Source organism: Pseudorca crassidens, chromosome 10 (genome assembly GCF_039906515.1).
Source record: "Pseudorca crassidens isolate mPseCra1 chromosome 10, mPseCra1.hap1, whole genome shotgun sequence".
Taxonomy (NCBI): Eukaryota; Metazoa; Chordata; class Mammalia; order Artiodactyla; family Delphinidae; genus Pseudorca; species Pseudorca crassidens.
Window position 1 is genome coordinate 101,960,933 of NC_090305.1, and position 21,730 is coordinate 101,982,662.

The 21,730-nt window shown below is 46.3% G+C and overlaps 1 protein-coding gene and 1 long non-coding RNA gene across 5 annotated transcripts in view; one reads left to right on the plus strand and one right to left on the minus strand.

Annotated features, from left to right (window-relative positions):
• LOC137232752 (uncharacterized) overlaps positions 1-15,412 on the plus strand; it is a 31,881-nt gene extending 16,469 nt beyond the window's left edge. Inside the window, exon 3 of the long non-coding RNA XR_010947172.1 lies at positions 9,987-15,412. This is a non-coding gene — a long non-coding RNA (uncharacterized lncRNA). The remainder of the gene's footprint in view (positions 1-9,986) is intronic.
• Positions 4,293-21,730, minus strand: part of TAMM41 (TAM41 mitochondrial translocator assembly and maintenance homolog) — a 55,013-nt gene continuing 37,575 nt past the window's right edge. For 3 of the 4 annotated variants that reach the window (XM_067755492.1, XM_067755493.1, XM_067755494.1), the window contains 3 exons: positions 15,393-15,558; positions 13,830-13,892; positions 4,293-4,428 (listed from right to left, as the gene is read on the minus strand). In XM_067755492.1, coding sequence (XP_067611593.1) covers positions 4,352-4,428; positions 13,830-13,892; positions 15,393-15,558 — 306 coding nt within the window. In that variant the 3' untranslated portion in view covers positions 4,293-4,351. Of the gene's footprint in view, positions 4,429-7,091; positions 7,269-13,829; positions 13,893-15,392; positions 15,559-21,730 lie in introns of all 4 variants that reach the window. The other variant, XR_010947171.1, reaches the window with a different exon arrangement.

Consider the following 21,730-nt stretch of genomic DNA (forward strand, 5'->3'; position numbering starts at 1 on the left):
AAGGAAGTGTAATCTGCTGTTTTTGGATGGAATGTCCTATAAATATCAATTAAATCTATCTGGTCTATTGTGTCATTTAAAGCTTGTGTTTCCTTATTTATTTTCTGTCTGGATCATCTGTCCATTGGTGTAAGTGAGGTGTTAAAGTCCCCCACTATTATTGTGTTACTGTCAATTTCTTCTTTTATAGCTGTTGGCATTTGCCTTATGTATTGAGGTTTTCCTATGTTGCGTGCATATATATTTATAATTGTTATATCTTCTTCTTGGATTGATCCCTTGATCATTATGTAGTGTTCTTCCTTGTCTCTTGTAACATTCTTTATTTTAACATCTATTTTATCAGACAGGAGTATTGCTACTCCAGCTTTCTTTTGATTTCCATTGCATGGAATATCTTTTTCCATCCACTCACTTTCAGTCTGTATGTATCCCTAGGTCTGAAGTGGGTCTCTTGTAGACAGCATATATATGGGTATTGTTTTTGTATCCATTCAGTGAGCCTGTGTCTTTTAGTTGGAGGATTTAATCCATTCACGTTTAAGGTAATTATTGATATGTATGTTCTTATTACCATTTTCTAATTGTTTTGAGTTTGTTTGTGTAGGTCCTTTTCTTCTCTTCTGTTTCCCACTTAGAGAGGTTCCTTTAGCATTTGTTGTACATGGTTTGGTGGTGCTGAATTCTCTTAGCTTTTGCTTATCTGTAAAGCTTTTGACTTCTCCATCAAATCTGAATGATATCCTTGCCAGGTACAGTAATCTTGGTTCTAAGTTCTTCCCTTTCATCACTTTAAATATATCATGCCACTCCCTTCTGGCTTGTAGAGTTTCTGCTGAGAAATCAGCTGTTAACCTTATGGGAGTTCCCATGTATGTTATCTGTCATTTTTCCCTTGTTGCTTTTAATAATTTTTCTTTGTCAATTTGATTACTATGTGTCTTGGCGTGTTTCTCCTTGGGTTTATCCTGCCTGGGACTCTCTGCATTTCCTGGACTTGGGTGGCTATTTCCTTTCCCATGTTAGGGAAGTTTTTGATTATAATCTCTTCAAATATTTTCTCAGGTCCTTTCTCTCTCTCTTCTCCTTCTGGGACCCCAATAATGCGAATGTTGGTGCGTTAAATGCTGTCCCCGAGGTCTCTTAGGTTGTCTTCATTTCTTTTCATTCTTTTTTCTTTATTCTGTTCCGTGGCAGTGAATTCCACCATTCTGTCTTCCAAGTCACTTATCTGTTCTTCTGCCTCAGTTATTCTGCTATTGATCCCTTCTAGTGTATTTTTCATTTCAGTTATTGTATTGTTTATCTCTGTTTGTTTGTTCTTTAATTCCTCTAGGTGTTTGTTCTGTAATTCTTCCAGGTCTTTGTTAAACATTTCTTGCATCTTCTCAATCTTTGCCTCCATTCTTTTTCCATGGTCCTGGATCATCTCCACTATCATTATCCTGAATTCTTTTTCTGGAAGGTTTCCTAGCTCCACTTCATTTAGTTGTTTCTCTGGAGTTTTATCTTGTTCCTTCATCTGGTACCTAATCCTCCGCCTTTTCATTTCGTCTGCCTTTCTGTGAATGTGGTTTTTGTTCCACAGGCTGCAGGATTCTGGGTCTTCTTGCTTTTGTGATCTGCCCTCTGGTGGATGAGGCTATCTAAGAGGCTTGTGCAAGCTTCCTGATGGGAGGGACTGGTGGTGGCCAGAGTTCAGTAAAACTTTAATCCACTTGTCTGCTGATGGGTGGGGCTGCATTCCCTCCCTGTTGGTTGTTTGGCCTGAGGTGACTCAGCACTGGAGGCTACAGGCTCTTTGGTGGGGTTAATGGCAGACTCAAGTCCGGCAGGGCTCACGCCAATGAGTACTTCCCAGAGCTTCTGCTGCCAGTGTCCTTGTCCCCATGGTGAGCCACAGCCACCCCCGGCCTCTGCAGGAGACCCTCCAACAGTAGCTGGTAGGTTGGTTCAGACTCCTATGGTGTCACTGCTCCTTCCCCTGGGTCCCGATGCACACACTACTTTGTGTGTGCCCTCCAAGAGTGGAGTCTCTGTTTCCCCCAGTCCTGCTGAAATCCTGCAATCAAATCCCGCTAGCCGTCGCAGTCTGATTCTCTGGGAATTCCTCCTCCTGTCACCAGATCCCCAGGTTGGGGAGTCTGATGTGGGGCTCAGAACCTTCACTCCAGTGGGTGGACTTCTGTGGTATAAGTGTTCTCCAGTCTGTGAGTCACCCACCCAGCGGTTATGGGATTTGATTTTATTGTGATTGCACCCCTCCTACCGTCTCACTGCGGTTCTCCTTTGTCTTTGCGTGTGGGGTATCTTTTTTGGTGAGTTCCAGTGTCTTCCTATAGATGACTGTTCAGCAGTTAGTTGTGATTCCAGTGCTCTCGCAAGAGGGAGTGAGCACACGTTCTTCTACTCCACCATCTTGAACCAACTTTGTAGCTTATAGGTCTTGAATAATCTTGTTATGGATTGAATGTTTGTGTTCCCTCAGAATTCTCTCACCACCCCCACCCCCAATGTGATGATGTTCAGAGGTGGGGCCTTTGGCAGGTAACATGGTCATGAGGGTGGAACCCTCATGAATGGGATTAGTATCCTTATAAGAAGAAACATGAGACCTTGCTTTGGGTCTGCTGGCTCCACTGTGAGAGAAGACACTGGGAAAACAGGCCTCTGCAACTAGGAAGAAGCTCTCACCAGAAACCGACCATATCAGCAAACCTGGTCTCAGACTTCCAGGCCCCAGAACTGTGAAAAATCAATTTCTGCTGTTTATAAGCCAACCAATGTGCGGTATCCGTCATGGCAGCCCGAACTGACCAAGGCTGATGAGAAATACTTATTTTATCCCATAAGCAGTGGGGAATCATTTTAGCTTCTTGAGGAAGAACCTGACCCAATAAAACAAAAACACTTGCAGAAGAAAACAGTAACAAAAACAATAATAGAAAGTAATGACAGAAGTGACATTTACTGAATGCTACCAGGCAGTGTCCTAGTACATAGGACACTTGGCTTGCAGGACCTTCACTACAGCCCAAGGAGGTCTGTACTGTTATTCCCTTTTCAGAGATGGTAAAACTCTTCAGAGACACTAAATAACTTGCCCAAAGTCACAAAGCTAGTCAGCAGTGGAGCGAAGATTCAACCCAGTTTGGTCATATCTTAAGCCTGAGCTCTTTTGGGTTGGAATGAGCTGAACCCAAAGGTAGAAAAAATTAGTAGAAAACTATTGTTCAAATTTTCAAAAGAACCTAAGGGTCTGCACTAGAGCACTGGGCAATGGAAACAGGGTGAGGTAGAGACAATCTGAGAAAAGAAAGACAAAACCTGAGCTTGGACTGAAGAGATGATGTGCCAGGTGAGGGAACAGACGCTGCCTCCCCCCCATCCCCCCATTTCCATCCATCTGTCAGCTCATCCTGCAGCCCATGAGCTGGAGGGGAGGCAGGCTCAGGTCCAAGCTCCTTGGCCTGGTTCCCCCCGGCCATTCCTGGTGCAGTGATGGGCAAGTTACCCATTAGGGCCCAGGAATCCAGACAGAGGCTTGCTGGGAACTGTTGCAGTTCTGTTGCTTTTCTAAGAGGGCTTCTGAAAGGAACTCCCCCTGTCTCCCCAGATGCAGATGGGGGTGCACACAGCCCTTGAGGCTGTTGTCAGGGGTCTCAGAGTTAAGAGGAGAGCTGGCCTTAGTGTGATGTCAATGTGGCAAAGGATGGAAAAAGGACAGAAATTGGTCTGTTAACCCCCTAAATCAATCCAACTCTGAAGCCCACCAACCTCTGACTTTCCAGTTCTTTGAGCTGATGAGTCCTTTGTCGTTTCCTGCTCCCCAAACGCTCCTGTTACATGGGAAAGCTCTGCACCGGTCTGTTGCAGGTTCCTCACTTGAGTCACTGCCACACACCCTCATGGAGAACAAGGAGAAATGTTAAACACCCAGATCCAGGAAGATGCTGACTGGAGCTCTCACTGGAGAAAACCGAGTGAGTGGATGGAGCCGAGGCAGACAGAGCCAAAGCTCCTGCCCTAGCACGGGGCTGCCGGTCCACAGCGCGTGCACCGCCACTTAGACCTCTGACCCTCGTTGCCAAACAGACCACAGCCGAAGCTCTCAGGAAAGCAGGGCCCAGATGGTGCTGTGTGTAACGAGGACTCTTGTCATGCTGAGTCCTCAAAGGTATTGGTTCTCCCCAGATAAAGGTCTGACGCATACATTTCCAAAATCCAGTACAGTATCATGCAAACCAAGACCTCTTCAAATTCAACCAAATAGGTCAGAGTAACAGACGCTGTTCTGTCAAAAAGGATCATTTTATTCAGCTACACATAACATAGATAAAAGCAAGCAAAATCAGGATGTTTTTCTCAGCCATCCTTTCCACATTTTACGCAGTTTTAGAGAACTATAAATCATTGATTTCTTCAGGCCTAAAAGAGAAAAGAAGAGAGAGTAAGAACACTGAGGCTTACTGAGTAGATGCTCAGTGGAGGTCCTGTGGTATTCGGATCAGACTCATCTTTGGAGTAGAACAGCGATGGGCTGACTGGGGTTCCAGGAGAGCCTGGGGGCCTGACAGGGTCCAGGAGACCCTGGGGGCCATCGTGATCAACGGGAGGGAAAAGAGTGATTTCCGCATCTGCTGAAGCAGTGATACGGATGCCAAAGGCACCCAAGCTTCTGGGGTAAGGGAGTCCTTTCAGATAGGAGCATGCTGCAACCTCTGAATTCAGCAGCTCTTTGAAAAAGGAGGAGAAAGGAAGGCAAAGACAAGACGCCATATGTAAGTGAGCGTCCTTGGCCCCCTTTCTAGCCCCCGATGCCTCCCAACCACCCCCAGCGCACTGCTGCCATGTCCCTGCGTGTGACGCCAGTTTGCCCGCGGTGAAGGGCGTTCCCACCACACCCTGCCTGGTAGACGCCGCGATCCCGTTCAGATTTTTCCCCTGGAAGCACCGGGCTCCCCAGCCGATTCAGCCACTGTTCCTCCTGGTCCCACGGTGCCTGTGCTGACGCCCAGCTCAGCACTCACCACACTGCACAGTGCTCTCCTGTCCCTCTGCCTACACCGGGAGCTCCTTGAGGACAGGGACCTTGTCCTATTCATCCCGGGTTCCCCATTACTTAGTGCAGCACCCGGCACACAGCAGGTGCTCAGTAAACACCTGCAGTGATGGAACAGATGTACCTTGTTCAGACACCTGCCCTTCCAGCACCCCATCTACTGAGTCACAAGTGCCTGATGAAACCAGAGGAGAGGCTCTCGGGGGAGTTTACGGGAAAGAAGTCCGACGGCATGGACTAAGCGGGGTGCTGCTATCTGTCGGGACTCACAGGATCCCATTTGCAGACGGTGTTACGGGCTTGACCTTCTTTGTGCTGAGGATGAGATCATTCAGTCTGTGTTTCAGGGTGTGGCCCAAAGATCCGAACAGTCTTTTTCACCCTGGGATCCAGACCGTGGTCTGCGCTGCAGGTGTGACATGTAGTGTGGGCACCGCTCACAAGGTATAACAGGACTGGTTCCGGAGGCTCTGAGCACTGGCGTGTAAGCGCTCTCAAAAATACCTGATCATGTTACCTGTAGGCCGCCTCATGCACTTAGGACCTTTTACGCCGCCACTGCAGGCAGCGGCAGGTAAAAAGGCAGGGCACCGATAAAGTCATTAGTGAATGCTTCTAGAAGCTGTGGCCTCGCTTGTCCACTGACCGACTCCTGCAAACCGAGACTCGTCAAGAAACTCAGAGCTCCTTTTCCTGCCTCCACCCGTTTTAATTTTCTCCCTGGAGCAACCACTCTGGTAAACCTCACCCACTCGAGCACTGGGACTGGAATCTTATTACGTAAGGTGCTTTTTAAAATTCCAGGCAGAACCGATCAAGACACCAAGGTAGCTGCACACAGTAAGGGTCAACGCGGCAACTCCAGGGCACTGAGTCACAGCGAGAGGAAGAGGCATCGACCATAATGAGTCCCAGCTCAGCTTCACAAACCTTCCTCACAGACTCTGGGGAGCTTAACATTTACGGTAAATACACCACAGTCCACGAGCGGCATTGTGGAGCCATGTTTTGCTGCTAGTGGATAGAAACCTCCCTTAATTAAGAAGTCTCTCCCTTCGGCAGCTCTGCCAGAGACATGTTCTCAGGACGGCTGCAGCCGGGGACGGATCTGGCAAGGGCGCTGGAATGGGAGTCAGGAGAGCGGAATGTTAGTCCCCGCTGGGGACAGGGAGACTCCCCGTCTCTGGGCATCGACTTCCTCATCTGCAAACTGACAGGTTGGACTAGGTTACGGGTTCTCCAACGAGGGGCCAACAGACAGGCCTCAGTCTGAGAACTCCCTGAAGCTGCAGGGAGGTTTGCTGAGTGTGCGCACGTGTGCATGTCTGTGCAGAGGGCTCAGAGTTTTAGTCAGAGTCTCACTGGGAGCCAGGATTTTCAAGAGGTTAAGAACCAAGAGATTAGAAGGAAGGATCCTGCCTCAATATTCTAGTTGCAACGAAGGTGGAGGACAAAACTTCATGAACTTGGAGTAGGCAATATTTCCTAAACAGGACACAAAAAGCTGCTAACCTTACAGGACAAAACTGATAAACTGGACTAAGTAAGATTAAGCACTTTTCATCAAAAGACACCATTAAGACAGCGAGACGACAAGCTCTAGAGTGGGGGACTTTTGCATTCCACTTGTCCAACGAAGGACCTGTATCCACACTATACAGAGATTTCAGTGTAAAAAAAAAAAAAAAAAAGGCAGACAATTCAAAAGAAAAATGAGCAAAAGTAGAATAGGTACTTCACAAAAGAGGATCTCCGACCATGTAAGCATGTGAAGAAACGCTCAACTTTATCGGTCATCAGGAAAGTGCACGTTAAAACTCCAATATGATACGTCTACTCACCTACCAGAGGGCCTAAAAAGAAAAAGACCTGCTATCAAGCACTGGTCACGGAGGTACTGCAGCAGGAACTCTGCTGCTTGGAGTGTAACCTAGACACTCGTTAGGTAGTATCTACCACAACTGGACATTCACACACTTTATGATACAGTAATTCCACCCGCAACTAAAAACCTAACAGAAATGCATACCTACGCTCGCTCGAAGACAGGTACCAAAACATGCATAGCAGGACTCTCTGAAATAGCCCCAAACTGGAAACAACCCGGGAGATCATCAACAGTAGAAGGGATGAACTGTGCTCTAGTCAGACGATGGATGCAATGAGAATAAACGGACTACTCCCAACACCACGAGGAATCTCACTGCTGTTACAAGGAGTGAAAGACATGAGAGAGTACGTATTTATATGAAGTTCAAAAATGGGCAAAACAGAAGCATGGCATTAGAGGTCAGGAGAGTAGGTACTCTGGGAGGAGCAGTGACTGGACGGGGCACAGTGGGGTTCTGGGGGGAACTGGCCCTATTCTAGTTCTTCATCTAGGTACTGGGTTCACGAGTCTGTTCACTTTGTGAAAATTCACCAAATTTATGATTTGTGTACTTTTCTGTATATATGGAGACTTTCCCTACTACCAGAAAATTCAGAATCTTCCATTTATTCAGTCACTGAAATACACTGAACAGGCATTTCTTGGGCACCAACACATACGGGACACGGAGCTAGTTGTTCGGGACACCGGTATGAACAACAGCCCTGGTCTCTGCCCTCACAGAGTTTATAATCCACAGACTTCTACTTGGCCGACACTGAGCTTTTGTGTGGTTTCTGCTTCCTTTCTAAAGATGATGGTGACTTAGGAAGTCTGCATTTAGAATGCGTCTTGAAGGAAGACAGCCTGCTAAGAGAGAAACTCTACTCTAAGAACCATCATTGTTGACTTTGCTCCTTCCCCAGAGGATAAAGGTGCAAACATCTCCTTAGCGACATCCTGTTTAGGCAGATCCTTATTTACCTAAAGCTGGTCGTTATGAACACTGATTAGTAACCAAAGTCAGGATTTTGTTTTGGAAGCAAACGGAAATCTACTCTAATACACGGCTCCTAAGGTTTTTCTTCTGTTGGTTTCCAGTATGTTTCACGTTACCTACAGCAAAATCACTACATATGTAATACTATGAATTCCCTGCGTGACCTTAAACTGATAGGTCCAGTGACAGACAAAATGCTCCAGGAAACAATGTGAGGCAGAGATGAGACCAGGTTGTGAGAGGTCTCTTACCTTCCCATAATCCTATATTTCAGATATTTAGGAGAGAAAATCAGCAAGCCTCAAACATTCCTCCAGTTAATTTCCAACCACAGTTAGCTACATCTACAAAGAAAATCTTTTCTGAGGCAGTTTTATTTTTAAAACTTTCAGGTTTAAGTGATAAATACATCACCAGAAAAATCTTTATTATCATGTGTTCTTCTTATTGAAACATGTAGGTACCAAAAAATGGGGATAAAATGTTTCAGTCATAAGAGATGAGAAGGAGAAGATAATCAATGATACATTCTATCACTTTCAGGAAAGGGCTGGTAAGGACCGGCCGAGGCGTGCCGGAATCTTTTTAGGCACAAGACTAAACCTGTCTTGTTTAAGTTGAATCTTTTGAAGCTACAGAGGTAAATAGGTATTTGACTCCAAAGTGAATTCTGATTGACCAGAAAGTCAGGTGGGGAAAAATAAAGCAATATTTCAAAGATTAAACTTGTCATCCTCCCCCACGTTCCCTCACCCCAGGAAAGGCACCTCCGCCTCCGCTCCCCAAGCCAGAAACCTGGGAGCTTCTCTGACTCCTCTCTGCTTCACTGCCCAAATCCCTCCCATCACCAAGACCTGGGGATGCGTCTTCCAAGTATTGCCTGCATCTCTCCTCTGCCTCTCCTGCAAAACCCTGAGTCAGGGCGGCCAGGCCTCCTCACCTGGCGGGCTGCAGCCGCAGTCGATCAGTTTCCCAAGCAACAGCGTCACCTCCCTCCAAGCTGCTCTCTATCCTCTCGCTACAGCCGTCTTTCGACAATCCTTCAGCGGCTTCCCTCTCCCCTCAGTGAAACTCTGGATTCCCCTTCAGGCTTTTACAGGCCTTCCCCTGTCTGGCTCCTGCTTCCTTCTCAGTCTAACTGCTAAGACCCTGACCCATTTCTCCCCAAGCTCCCCGCCGCCGTCCCGCAAAGATGCAAAGAATTCCACTCCTCTCTACTCATTCAGGTTAGACACATAAACGGCTGTGGCTGATCAGAACGTGATGTTTGCTTGGCCGGGCTGAGCCGTGATGCGGTGTGCTGCTGCCCTGCAGGGCGGCTCAGGCAAGGACCAGGAGGTTAAACAGTCTCCTGCTCTCCCGAGCTGCCTGGCTGCAGCTGCTGCCCCGAGACCCTGATAAAAACCGCTGCTCCATTAACAGCACAGTCTAAGAAGTCAGTATTATCTTGCCAATAACCGACTCCCAGGCTAAAGGGAAAAACAGTGTTTGGTTTTGGAAGTAGTTCTGTACTCACCTTGGAACATGGGTATATCTGATGGTAGGGGAATTTCAGGGAACTAACACAGACAGAGTGTCAGACCACATGAGGACACCTGCCATGTCACCCAACACAGTTCATTAGAAAGGGCAACCCTTTGGGCTGACATAGAGCCTGGCTTCCATCTCTTCCAGGAAGAGACTGATACTTAGATCTAGACTCACTGAAGTTTATAAAGCACCTACTAGGTACTGGGTACATACTGGACACTCTCACAACATGCCACGAGTTGGGTATTAGTATCCCCTTCATTTCAAGGAAGAAGGGCTGTTAACATACCAAGGTTACAGAGCGAAGACGTGAACTACAACTCTGAGCCAAGGCCTTCTTATCACCATCTTAGCTTCGCTCTCTCTGAATTTAACAATATTTGAATATAAAAGTTATTCACTAGCTAAGGAGACCCTTCCTTTTTACCCCCACTACGAGTGGCTGGCTGCAGAGGGGAGGAGTGATAAGAGCTACAAAGGAGGAAAAGTGCAACCAAATAACCCGGGATTTTCTCACTCTGCAGGTGATACATCAGCTGGCTGAAAACCTGACCAGAGGCAGAACTTGGGAGATTTCAGGAAGATGCACCCAGCACAAGCCAGGCAGAACAACAGCAATTATGGCCACATCCAGAGGACTTCTAAAGAGCAGCGCACAGGAGAGAGAGGTTCTGACGCTTGCTGTGAAGTTAGAGGACAGAGAAAGAGTAAACCAGCCACTCAGGGCCTACGGTTGCTAGTCTACTCCAGCTGGAGACCTAGTGACGGGGCTACTGCTAGCTGAATAGGAAAATGCAAGGAGGCATGTTCTAAAGAGACGGCAGGAAGCCTTTAGGTAATGATACCAAAGAGGAAAGACCAGGCACAGTGCTAGTGCTCTTATATGTCTTGAGATATAATTTTCACAACCCAGTGAGGCAGGCATAATTATCTCTATGAAATTAAAACTAAGAAAAATTAGGTAACTTACCCAAGTCACAGTAGTTAAGCTGGAGTTCGAACCCTAATCTCTGAGGCTCGCAAACCCCTGCCCTTGGCCTGGGCCACCTTCATCACAGCCCTCAACCACCAGAAACCAGAGAAGCCAGAGCACAGGGTAAGCAAACCCAGCGAAATCTGAAGGAACGCGCATCACCTTCCACAATTCCTGCAACCTCAGAGCAGGCTGCAGACATTCTGTCCCTCTGGTTCCACAATCCAATGAGACATCTTTAGAGGGGAAGGGAGAAAATCAGTGAGCACTCAGAGGAGGCAGCACTGGGCATTCCACTGCCACAAGGAAATCTGGGCTGCGGGTTCCATGAGATGATACCCACTGCCCTCTGCTGGCAACCAGGAAGAACAAGAGGAAAGAGGACCAAAGATCCATTTCAGGTTGACGTGTCAAGAGATGATGAGGGTGGATAGAACTTCCCTGGTGGCACAGTGGTTAAGAATCTGCCTACCAATGCAGGGGACATGGGTTTGAGCCCTGGTCCAGGAAGATTCCACGTGCCGTGGAGCAAGGAAGCCCGTGCACCACAACTACTGAGCCCGCACGCCACAACTACTGAAGCCCGCATGCCTAGAGCCCGTGCTCCGCAACAGGAGAAGCCACCGCATTGAGAAGCCCGCGCACTGCAACGAAGAGTAGCCCCTGCTCGCCACAATTAGAGAAAGCCCATGCACAGCAACAAAGACTCAATGCAGCCCAAAAAAAAAAAAAAATAATAGAGATGATGAGGGTGGATTTTTAAAAACCTTTTATTAGAGATGAATTCAAGCTTATAAAAGAATGGCATATTATGTTCCCATGTATGTTCACCAGCTTCAACAATGTATCAACTCATAGCCAATCTCGAGTCATCCCCACCCTTACCCACTTCCCTCCAACATGTTTTCTTTTGAAGCAATTCTCAGACATTCTGTCATTTCATCTGTAAATATGTTAGTATGTATTTCCACAAGAAAATGATTTTTTAACCCCGTAACACCACCATTATCACAACTAAAAAAAAAAAAAAATCAATAAATCTAGTAGTTGCTTATAGCACAGGAAGCCAAAAATAAAAAAACCCGAAGCATCCAGCCTCACCCAAGGATTATGGTAAGGGAGGTGCAATCATGCAAAACACAGATTAATAGCCTGAGCCACCCAAGCAAACAAAAGTACCTCATCTTCAGCCTTGCCAGGATAACTCAGCAAGAAGACAGATTAAATAAATATCTTAACTGGAAATGCAAAGCTATGCACCCCTGAGTGGTAGGACAATCTTCAGCTGAGTAGGTTTGGCACACGTGCTACTAAACCTTTGTGGACGGGCTGAATCTTTCCAAAGATTCAGGACGGCAACATTTGGCTGTGTCCCCAGGCAACCGAAGCGAGGCCTTAAGAGGTGTGATCGTGCAGCTCCCTGGCAATCTCAAGCCAGGGACCAGAATCAGGCTGAAAGACCACTCCTTCTTCAGGTTCCCTCTGTGCCATTTATCCCTAGTAATGCAAACTTCTATTTATGTGTCCATCTCCCTTTCTAGATGATGAAGCCTCTGAAGGCAGGATGGTACAGGGTTCACCCTGTATCCTGCGTGGCGAGCACATAAGTGATGCTCAGTAGACAGCTGCATAAAGAGAGACTGAACTGGAAAAGTCTGTCATCAGACAGTACCAAGTGTTGGAAAGAATGGGGAGAAACAAGAACTTTCGTTTACCCCTAGTGGGATGATAAAATGATAAACCACTTTGGCAACTTGGCAATATCCAAAGATATGTTCCAATGTTTAAGCCCATAACACAAGAACAGGATGTTTTAAATTTAAAAAAGAAGGAATATTCAGAGAACAAAAAAAGAGAAGAGCTCCTAGAAATTAAAATAACAAAAATAAAACAACTCAATGGAAACTCAAGTGGAGAAAGCAAAGCAAAAGGACAAAGAGATCGGGCTTCCCTGGTGGCGCAGTGGTTGAGAGTCCGCCTGCCGATGCAGGGGACACGGGTTCGTGCCCCAGTCCGGGAAGATCCCACATGCCGTGGAGTGGCTGGACCCGTGAGCCATGGCCGCTGAGCCTGCGCGTCTGGAGCCTGTGCTCCGCAACGGGAGAGGCCACAACAGCGAGAGGCCCGCGTACCGCAAAAAAAAAAAAAAAAAAAAGGACAAAGAGGACACGAAAGAAAGAAAACCAAAGGACCAGTCTAGGAGGTCCAATGTTTGAATAAAAGGCGTTCCAGAAAGAGAAGAGAGAAAACAGATGGGAAGAGCGAATACAATAAATTTTCCCTATATTCTTATACTCTGAGTTTCCAAACTGAAGGGTAATGAGTATTCAGTGTAACAGATAAAAAACAGACTCACATCGAAACACACCACTGAGAAACTTCAGAGCCCTGGGGTTAAAAGAAGACCTAAAAGGCTTCCACAAAGAACATACACAAAGGATTAAGAATCAGAACTTCCTAGAAGTGAGAAGATAATCGAAGCAATGGTATCAAAATTCTAAAGGACAACTATTTCTAATCATCTCCAGCCTGAGCCTCAGTCAGGCGTGAGGGTGGACTAAAGATACGCTTGGCCACATGTGGGCTCCAAATCTGCCTCCTCTGCCCCCTTTCCCACGAAGTTCCCGGATGGTGCGCTTCACCAAAATGATGAGGCTGTGCGCCACAAAAGTCAAAGACACCAGATACAGGAAACAGGGTTCCTCACATGAGACAGGTGACGACAGCCTCTGTGGGGAAAGAAAGCTGTGACGGCAAGGAAAAGTGTATCACATGGCTCAGCTATGAATCACAGTAACACAGTCAGACAATGGAAACTCAAGGTTGGCTTCACTAAAGCTACGGCACAACCATATCTGGAACACAGAGGGATGGGTGCGGGGGGGTGTGTGCGCGTTGGTGGGGGCAGTTGAATCCTAATCTGCTAGAGTGAGAAGTCCACAGATGATGCCTAAAATTAAAAGGAGAGAAGCAGCAATATAAGCTCATTATCCAGAGAAACAGCAGTGAAAACAAAAATAACCCACCAGGAGAGTCAGCAGTGGTTGTCTCTGGAGAGGAACACTGGCCGGCGGGGAGGGCAAGGTACTGCTGTTTTTGCAACAATATCATGTGTAACTCCCACAGATATGAAAACGCAAGGGGAAACCTGCACATAAGGAGTAACTGGGAAAACGCAGAGGGGCAGCAAATCCTCCCAGCAGCACCTCAGACTCCGGATTACAGCGCCATCTGCCTGTCTATATGTTACTGCCGTGTCCTAGGTTATGACCATCAAAATTCAGCATTTCGCAAGTACTTGCAGGATACAGATAAAGCTTTACATTTTAACCAGGAGCACTGAGGCTGCTCAATCCAGCAGGTACGTTAAGTGTGGATTTTTAACAATTCTTACCAGCAGTGAAAATGCCTTTGGTGCTCTGTCTCATACTGGAAGGTCTCACGATTGCTGAGAGCCCTGTGAGAAAAAAACAATAACGATGCCAAAAAAGCCAGATGTGAGTCATCCTAACACTTTTAAAACTTGAAACTAAATATTCTTTCCAGCTATCCAATAAAACCAGCAAATCTATCTCTGGTGTCAGAGTGACAGTGAAAAGAGTATCAGGATCGAGGTCCAGGAGACTGGAGCTGCCAGCTGTGTCAACGACCAGCTGTGTCGCTGACCAGCTGTGTGAACACAAGCAAATGACCGCCCCACTCTGGGTCTGGGACGCCTCATCTTACAACCAGTGGGTTAGGTGACCCTTGAAGGTCATTTTTTTCACTTTAAATCTGCTTAAGTCTGCTGGCTCTCAATTCCAAGATGTGGAAAGATTGGGGAAAAAAACACCAAACGTTTCTGCCTAGGAGGAAAACTTATTCTGAAATCACTCAGAGGACTCCTCGGTGAAGACAGCGGGACAGTCCTTCAGGCCCGCAGAAAGGCAGAAGGACTCACACCATGATCAGAAAAGACACGCCTCCACATGTATCTTCAGAAGAGGTACCCGGCGCCCTAGGCACATGCTCCGCTCTGCCCGACGGGCAGGTCTCTCCATGTGACACCGTCACTGTGACTTGCATCCTGCCAGGTGGCCAGGATGCTCCCTGGGGAAGCTCAGCAAATACGTACTCAACAGTAAACGGTGCGCTCATCTGAGGGAGGGCATCATTTTCAGTTTCATGATTTCCTTACTTACTGACTGACCTTGTAAATTACCTGTAACACCTCAAAAGGCAGCAAGTCTCTGAAGATCAGGCTCAGATTTTTGGTCCACATTGGGGATGACGTGAGGAACAGGGGCCATGTTGGAGCAGACCTACTGTGCACACAGGAGCCACACCGAGGGGGCGTCAGCCGAGGAGAGTGGTGTTCTTGATGTTATAAAAGCATTAAAAATGTCACCAGTCTCGGGCTTCCCTGGTGGCGCAATGGTTGAGGGTCCGCCTGCCGATGCAGGGGACGCGGGTTCGTGCCCCGGTCTGGGAAGATCCCACATGCCGCGGAGCGGCTAGGCCCATGAGCCATGGCCGCTGAGCCTGCGCGTCCGGAGTCTGTGCTCCGCAACGGGAGAGGCCACAACAGTCAGAGGCCCGCGTACCACAATTAAAAAAAAAAAAAAAAAAATCACCAGTCTCCATCCTCCTCAGACCACCGTGAGGAACAAACACATGTCTTTGAAATAACTTCTAAACATTATGCCCTTGGGACCAAAAGAATCATTGTTTCCCTCTCTGTCAGTGATTTAGGACCCAGGGATCTGAAAATAGAAGTACTTTCAGCACCCTACTTCAAACAAACAAGAATTTAGGTTGGGAAAACCCCCAGACTGTTAGTGCTTTCTTATTCTGAGTGGAAATCTCTCTCTCCATCTCACTAGGCAAGAAAGAATAGAGAACCCGTCTCAGCCACAAAGTTTGCTCCCCCCGACCCCCTCCAGCCAACACTTCCTCCTCGTCAGATTCATGCACGTACCTAGACGCACCACGTCTCCACAGTCGGGGTCATGAGCTACTTGTAATAAAGTTTCTTCCACATCTCTGTTTTTTCCAGGAGGGTCCATAATATGATTTATTTGCTGCTGTAAGGTTTTGGGCAATGTCATTAGTTGAGCGAACTGTCCTTCTGGGCTTTTATCGATCTAAGGAAAAAAAAAAGATGATGTCTTTGGAAAGTGCTTTGAATTCTATAAATATTCAAAGCACATGGCTTCTCCTTAAAACCACATGAACATATATGAACTCACACCTAGTAGACTAGGCAGGTGCTAAGGAGACTTCCTCCTTTCTGAAACTGAATGCCTAGGTGTTAAGGATTCTAAGTTCCTTCGAACAAGTTAATTCTTTTCCTATGATATTCTACTTGTACTTAAGAATAGAAATTTCTTTCAAGAATCAATTTTTGACTCTCAGTTTTAAAATTTCTATTTGTTCTAAATCCGGTAGTTAAAGAAAGTAAAATTTCAGCTAAAATTCATCGACACACCGGCTCACCCAAGTACTCATTTTCTTTTATTTATTTATTTAAATTTTATTTATTTATTTATTTATTTTTGGCTGCGTTGGGTCTTTGTTGCTGCACGCAGGCTTTCTCTAGTTAGGGCAAGCAGGGGCTACTCTTCGTTGCGGTGCGTGGGCTTCTCATTGCGGTGGCTTCTCTTGTTGTGGAGCACGGGCTCTAGGCCCGCGGGTTTCAGTAGTTGTGACATGTGGGCTCTGCAGTTGTGGCTCATGGGCTCTAGAGCGCAAGCTCAGTAGTTGTGGCGCCCGGGCTTAGTTGCTCCACGGCATGTGGGATCTTCCCAGACCAGGGCTTGGTCCTGCATTGGCAGGCGGATTCTTAACCTCCGTGCCACCAGGGAAGTTCCCCATGTACTCATTTTAAACACAGGGGCACAAAGTAACATAGCCAGTAACATGCAGCCAATCAGAGAGTGGGATCTAAATTCGTTTCTCCTGTCTGTAGGGCCTTTTATGTACCATGCTGTATTTCATAAACTGTAGGAATAAACTGATGACAGAGACTAATCTTTATTCACTTTTAATCCCGTGGCACATAGTAAGTACTCAAAAAACATCGGCTGAATAAGAGGATGAATAACTGCACCAATAAAGCTTAGTTGTCATTATTTCTTAAACAGCAGTAAGTTATACCAATGGTTTCTGTTCCCAGTGTATTCTAAAATACATCAAATTTAAAGAAAAATACAGAAATAAAGCATATATAAAACTATGCATTAGACTTTACTTGGAAACCTGTGAATCAAAAGTTATCCATAGAGCTAAGCCCACACCCAGCTTCCCTAACTCCTAGTCTAATATATTTTATGTCATGGAACTAAATTTTTCCAAAATCATGTAAACATATGACTCCCTGCCAAGGTGAAAACAAGTACCACTGCCCTCAGCAGCTCAGCACATTATTCTCCCAGTAAGAATCTGTCTTGTATTCTTTCAACAAGCGTTTAGGTTTTAACTTTAACAGAACAGTAAGAAAAAAGAATAGATACATGAATGTATTAAATTTTAGATTTGGATTTTCCAGATATGACCAACTTTCTTAATAATTAGAATTCATTCATTCTACCACTTTTTCATTCAACAAATATTTACTGAGTATATGCCAATGTCTAGATTTTCTAGTTTTATCTATAAATCTATGCAAAAAAGAAGAAAATGCTATTATATAGTGGCTTCAATAAGGTGAAGGTTTTTTTAACCTAAATATTTCATATTTATCATGGAGATGGTCCTAAATTCACAGGATTCAACCTCCACTTAGCTTTGGCTAGATAAATGACAAAAAATGTGATTATTTCTGTAACAGATGCCAGAAATGACATTTATAGACTCATATTTTCGGGCCAAGTATTGAGATTAGTCACTAGGATCTTATATTTCAAGGCTTTACCTATGAGACTTCCAGGAATTTTAGAGATGCCAAAATGGCTGAGTAATATGAGGAATTAGAAAACAGTTATTTGCCACTGCTTTCTCTTGAGGAAAGGAATGCACTGGAGTTTTTGTTTGAAAGCATGTGTTCCAAGACAAAATATTAGGTGACATGTTCAAATAAATTGCAAAATTTTAATTATCCTTACTCTTCAATTCTCATTAAAACACAAAAGTGAAAGCATTCAGTTAAATTATGAGTCAAATTGCATTTTAAAAGCAGACATGGAGAAGACCACATGTTCTATGATTCTATTTACAGGAAGTATCTAGAAGAGGCAAATCCGCGGAGTCAGAAAGTAGATTAGTGGCTGCCTGCCGGGAGGGGAAGCTAGGTACTGCTACTGGGCATGGGGTTGCTTTTTGGAGTGATGAAAATGTTGTAAAACTAGATTGTGGTGATGGCTGCACAACTGTGTAAACAGACTAAAAACCACCGAATTTTACAGTATGTAAATTATATCTCAATAAGGCTGATGTTTTAAAAAAGCAGATATGGGCATATGATAGTGGATGCTGTGTTGCACAGACCACATCCTGGCTTTGGGGCAAGGTACTCATTCTGCCAGCTGCTGGGAAAGTTGGCTGACTCCCTCCCTCAGAGTCCCTCCCGCAACTGTCCTCAGGCAAAGGGAGCTGCCTGTGTCCAAAGACTGGAAGATGCAGGAGTCCAAAGGCCTGGTCTCTTTGCCCCAAGTGGGGACGGCTAGGAAGGGCCATCGAGCTCCACAGTGCCATCACAGGATGAGATGGAGTCTTTGTTTCTAACCTCCCCAGTCCTGACCCTACACAACTGGTGCCAAGAGTGGTCCTGGAAAGCACATTCTCAGACAGCATTTTGGAGCCATCGCAGTGCAGAAGGCCAAGTGGAAGCCTCTGAAGCTGCCGTTCTCACCCCCTGGCCAAAAGAGTAATGAAAAAACAAAACCACATCACAGGAGGAATGGCAGAGATTAACGCCACCTATAGGCCCGCAGGATGCAGGGGTGTGATGTTTAATTTTGTATGTCAACTTGGCTAGGCTATAGGGCCTAGTTGCTTGGTTAAACTTTAGTCCAGATGTTACTGTAAAGGTATCTTTTTAAGTCAGTAGACTTTGAGTAGCAGATGACCCCCGTTAACATGGATGGGCCTCATCCAGCCAGTTGAAGGCCTTATGAAAAAAGACTAAAGTTTCCTGAGGAAGAAGGAAGTCTGCCTCCAGATTGCCCTCGGGCTCAAGAGTACAACACGCTCTTCCCTGGGTCTCCGGCCTGCTGGCTTGCCCTGCAAATTTCAAACTTGCCAACCCTCACAACTCTGTGAGTTAATTCCCTAAAATACATCTTTCTCTATATATCCTATTGGTCCTGTTTCTCTGGAGAACCCTGACTAATACTAGAGCTGACGGTCCCATCATGTCTCCACTGAGTCTGGCCTTCACAAAATCCAAATGGATTCTGGCAGATGGTAGCAGAGCACCACAGACTCAGCCAAGTAGAAGCCCCGCTGTACCGGCTGTGGCAGATGTGGGAAGTCTGCTGAAGCGTATCAGCAGAGCCTCAGGTGTCTGGACGGGGCCACAGGCCTGGCGAGCGCATTCTCTGCCATCCACAGAGCAAGGAGGATGAGAAGCAGCTCGCGGCCGCACAGGACAGACCAGAGTGCTTACCACCTGCCTCAGGGCCGTGTTAACTCCCCCACCCTGTCATAAGATATTCAAAGAAAACCAGACTGTTTGGATACTCTGTATAATCTCATTGGTCCACTACATCAATGACACGTTGCTGCTGTCACCTGGTGAGCGCTAAAGGGCAAGTACACTGGAGGCCTTGGGAGATATATGCACCCCAGCGGGGAAGAGATACACCTCATGAATTGTGAGAGCACAGCACATCAGGGAGGAGTTTAGGGGTCAAGTGACCTGGAGCTCTGCGACAGCCTCTCCAAAGTAAAGATCAACTTAGGGCATCTCGGACCTCTCACCACTAAGAAGGAAGCACACTGCCTGATAGGCCTCTTCAGGTCCTAGATGCAGCGTATTCCACACTTGGGAATAATGCTCAGAGCCATTTACCCAGCGATATAAAAGGATGCAAGGTCTGTGAGGGGCAAGAGCGAAAACGAGCTCTGCGATAGATACAGGCAGCAGGGTAAGCAGCCCTCCACCACGTGGCCACACCTCCCTGTAAACTATGGTACTAAAGGCCTCCTCAGTGTTCAGAGAAGCCAGGGGAAGTTACAGTGGGCTCCCAGTGGGAGATCACAATGGAGACTGCTAGGGTTCTGGAGCAAGGCCACGCCACCTGTAGTGAAGAACCACACACCATTTGAAATCAGCTCCTAGATGCTACACCCTGGCAGAGACAGAGCTTCTAACCATGGGACATCAAATGACCATGTGTCAAGAACTGCCCATTATGAACTGGGACCTGCCAGATTCACCAAGTCATAAGGTCACGAAGCTCAAGAGCAATCCACTGCAGGACGTAAGAGATACACCAGCATTGGACGTGCGCAAGGCCAGAGGGCACAAGTCAGCTGCACAAACAGGAAACCCAGACCCCCATCATTTCCACTGTTGCACCAGCACATAACGTTCTACTTCTCCACTGGCTCATGCACACGGCTACAAGGAGGCTTTTGGAGGAGGATAAAGGATGGGCTTGCTTCATGGATGATTTGGCTTGAAGTATGTACGGGGTGAAAATGATGCATTACAGCCGCACCCAGGGATGGCCCTGGAAGACACTGATGAGGAGCCATCGTCCCAGTGAGTACGCTGCAGGTGGCACAGCTGGTTACCCACTTTACATGGAAAAGTGGCCCAAGATAAGAATATACAAAGACTCAAAGAGTGGACAATGGTTCACTGGTTGGTTAGGGACCTAAAAGGAAGAAGATTAGAAGGTGGAAGACAGGATCTGGGGGGAAGAGGCATGTGGATGGACCTATGGGAGGGGACACAAAGTATGAAGATCTTTGTATTGTACGTTAATGCTTCCATCTGAGAGCATCCAACACAGAAGAAGCAACAACAACCAAAAGAACAATTTAGCCAGTTGATTCAACAGGCTCTTTCATCCCAGTGATGGCATAACGGCTTGTAGCAGGAGTAGTGGGTGGCAGAGACAGAGGCTCTGCCCAGATCCAATATCAGGGGCTTCTACTCACCAAGGCTGACTGAGCCACTGCTGTGGTTGAAAGTCTATCCTGACAGCAACAGAGGCCAACACTGAGATCCTCATAACACGACCATCTCCTGAGACTAACCAGCCACTTGGTGATAAGTTGACTACACTGGATCCCTTCCACCTGGGAACGGGCAGCAACTCCTCTTGCCTGGAAGTGACTCATATTCTAAGCATGGGCTTGCCTTTCCTGCCCACAGGACTCAGCCAATACCACTGTACAGGGCTCACAGGGCACAGGTGCAGGACGGACACAGGATCACGGCTCCACTGTTCCTACCACACAGTGTGCCAGAGCTGCCAGCCTGGGAGAGCAGTAGTTCTCAAAAGGGAGACATTTTTGGCCCCTACAACAAAGAATTATTCAGCCTAAAATGTCAATAGTGTCACTACTGAAAAACCCAATGAAAGAGCTTTGAAGAAGAGCTGAGCAACAGCTTAGAGATGATACCCTGTGAGAGTGGGGCACAGTATATACCCTAAATTCATGGCCGTTATAGAGTACTATGTTCCCAACTGCTAGACTACATGAGTCTGGGAACCATGGGGTAAAAGAAGAAACAGCCTTGCTTACTGTCATTCCCAGGGACCACCTGGGCAATCTGTGCTTCCCACCTCCACAACTTTAGGACTGTGCGTCTAGAGATCCTAGTTTCAAAAGAAGAAATGCTTCTCCCAGAGGACACAGTAAGCATCCTATTAAACTTAAAGCTATGAGAGGGCAGACAGCAGAAGCAACAAGAACTACAATCCTGCAGCCTGTAGAACAAAAACCACATTCACAGAAAGACAGACAAGATGAAAACACAGAGGGCTATGTACCAGATGAAGAAACAAGATAAAACCCCAGAAAAACAACTAAATGAAGTGGAGATAGGAAACCTTCCAGAAAAAGAATTCAGAATAATGATAGTAAAGATGATCCAGGACCTCAGAAAAAGAATGAAGGCAAAGATCGAGAAGACTCAAGAAATGTTTAACAAAGACCTAGGAGATTTAAGGAACAAACAAACAGAAATGAACAATACAATAACTGAAATGAAAAATACACTAGAAGGAATCAATAGTAGAATAACTGAGGCAAAAGAATGGACAAGTGACCTGGAAGACAGAATGGTGGAATTCACTGCCGTGGAACAGAATAAAGAAAAAAGAATGAAAAGAAACGAAGACAGCCTAAGAGACCTCTGGG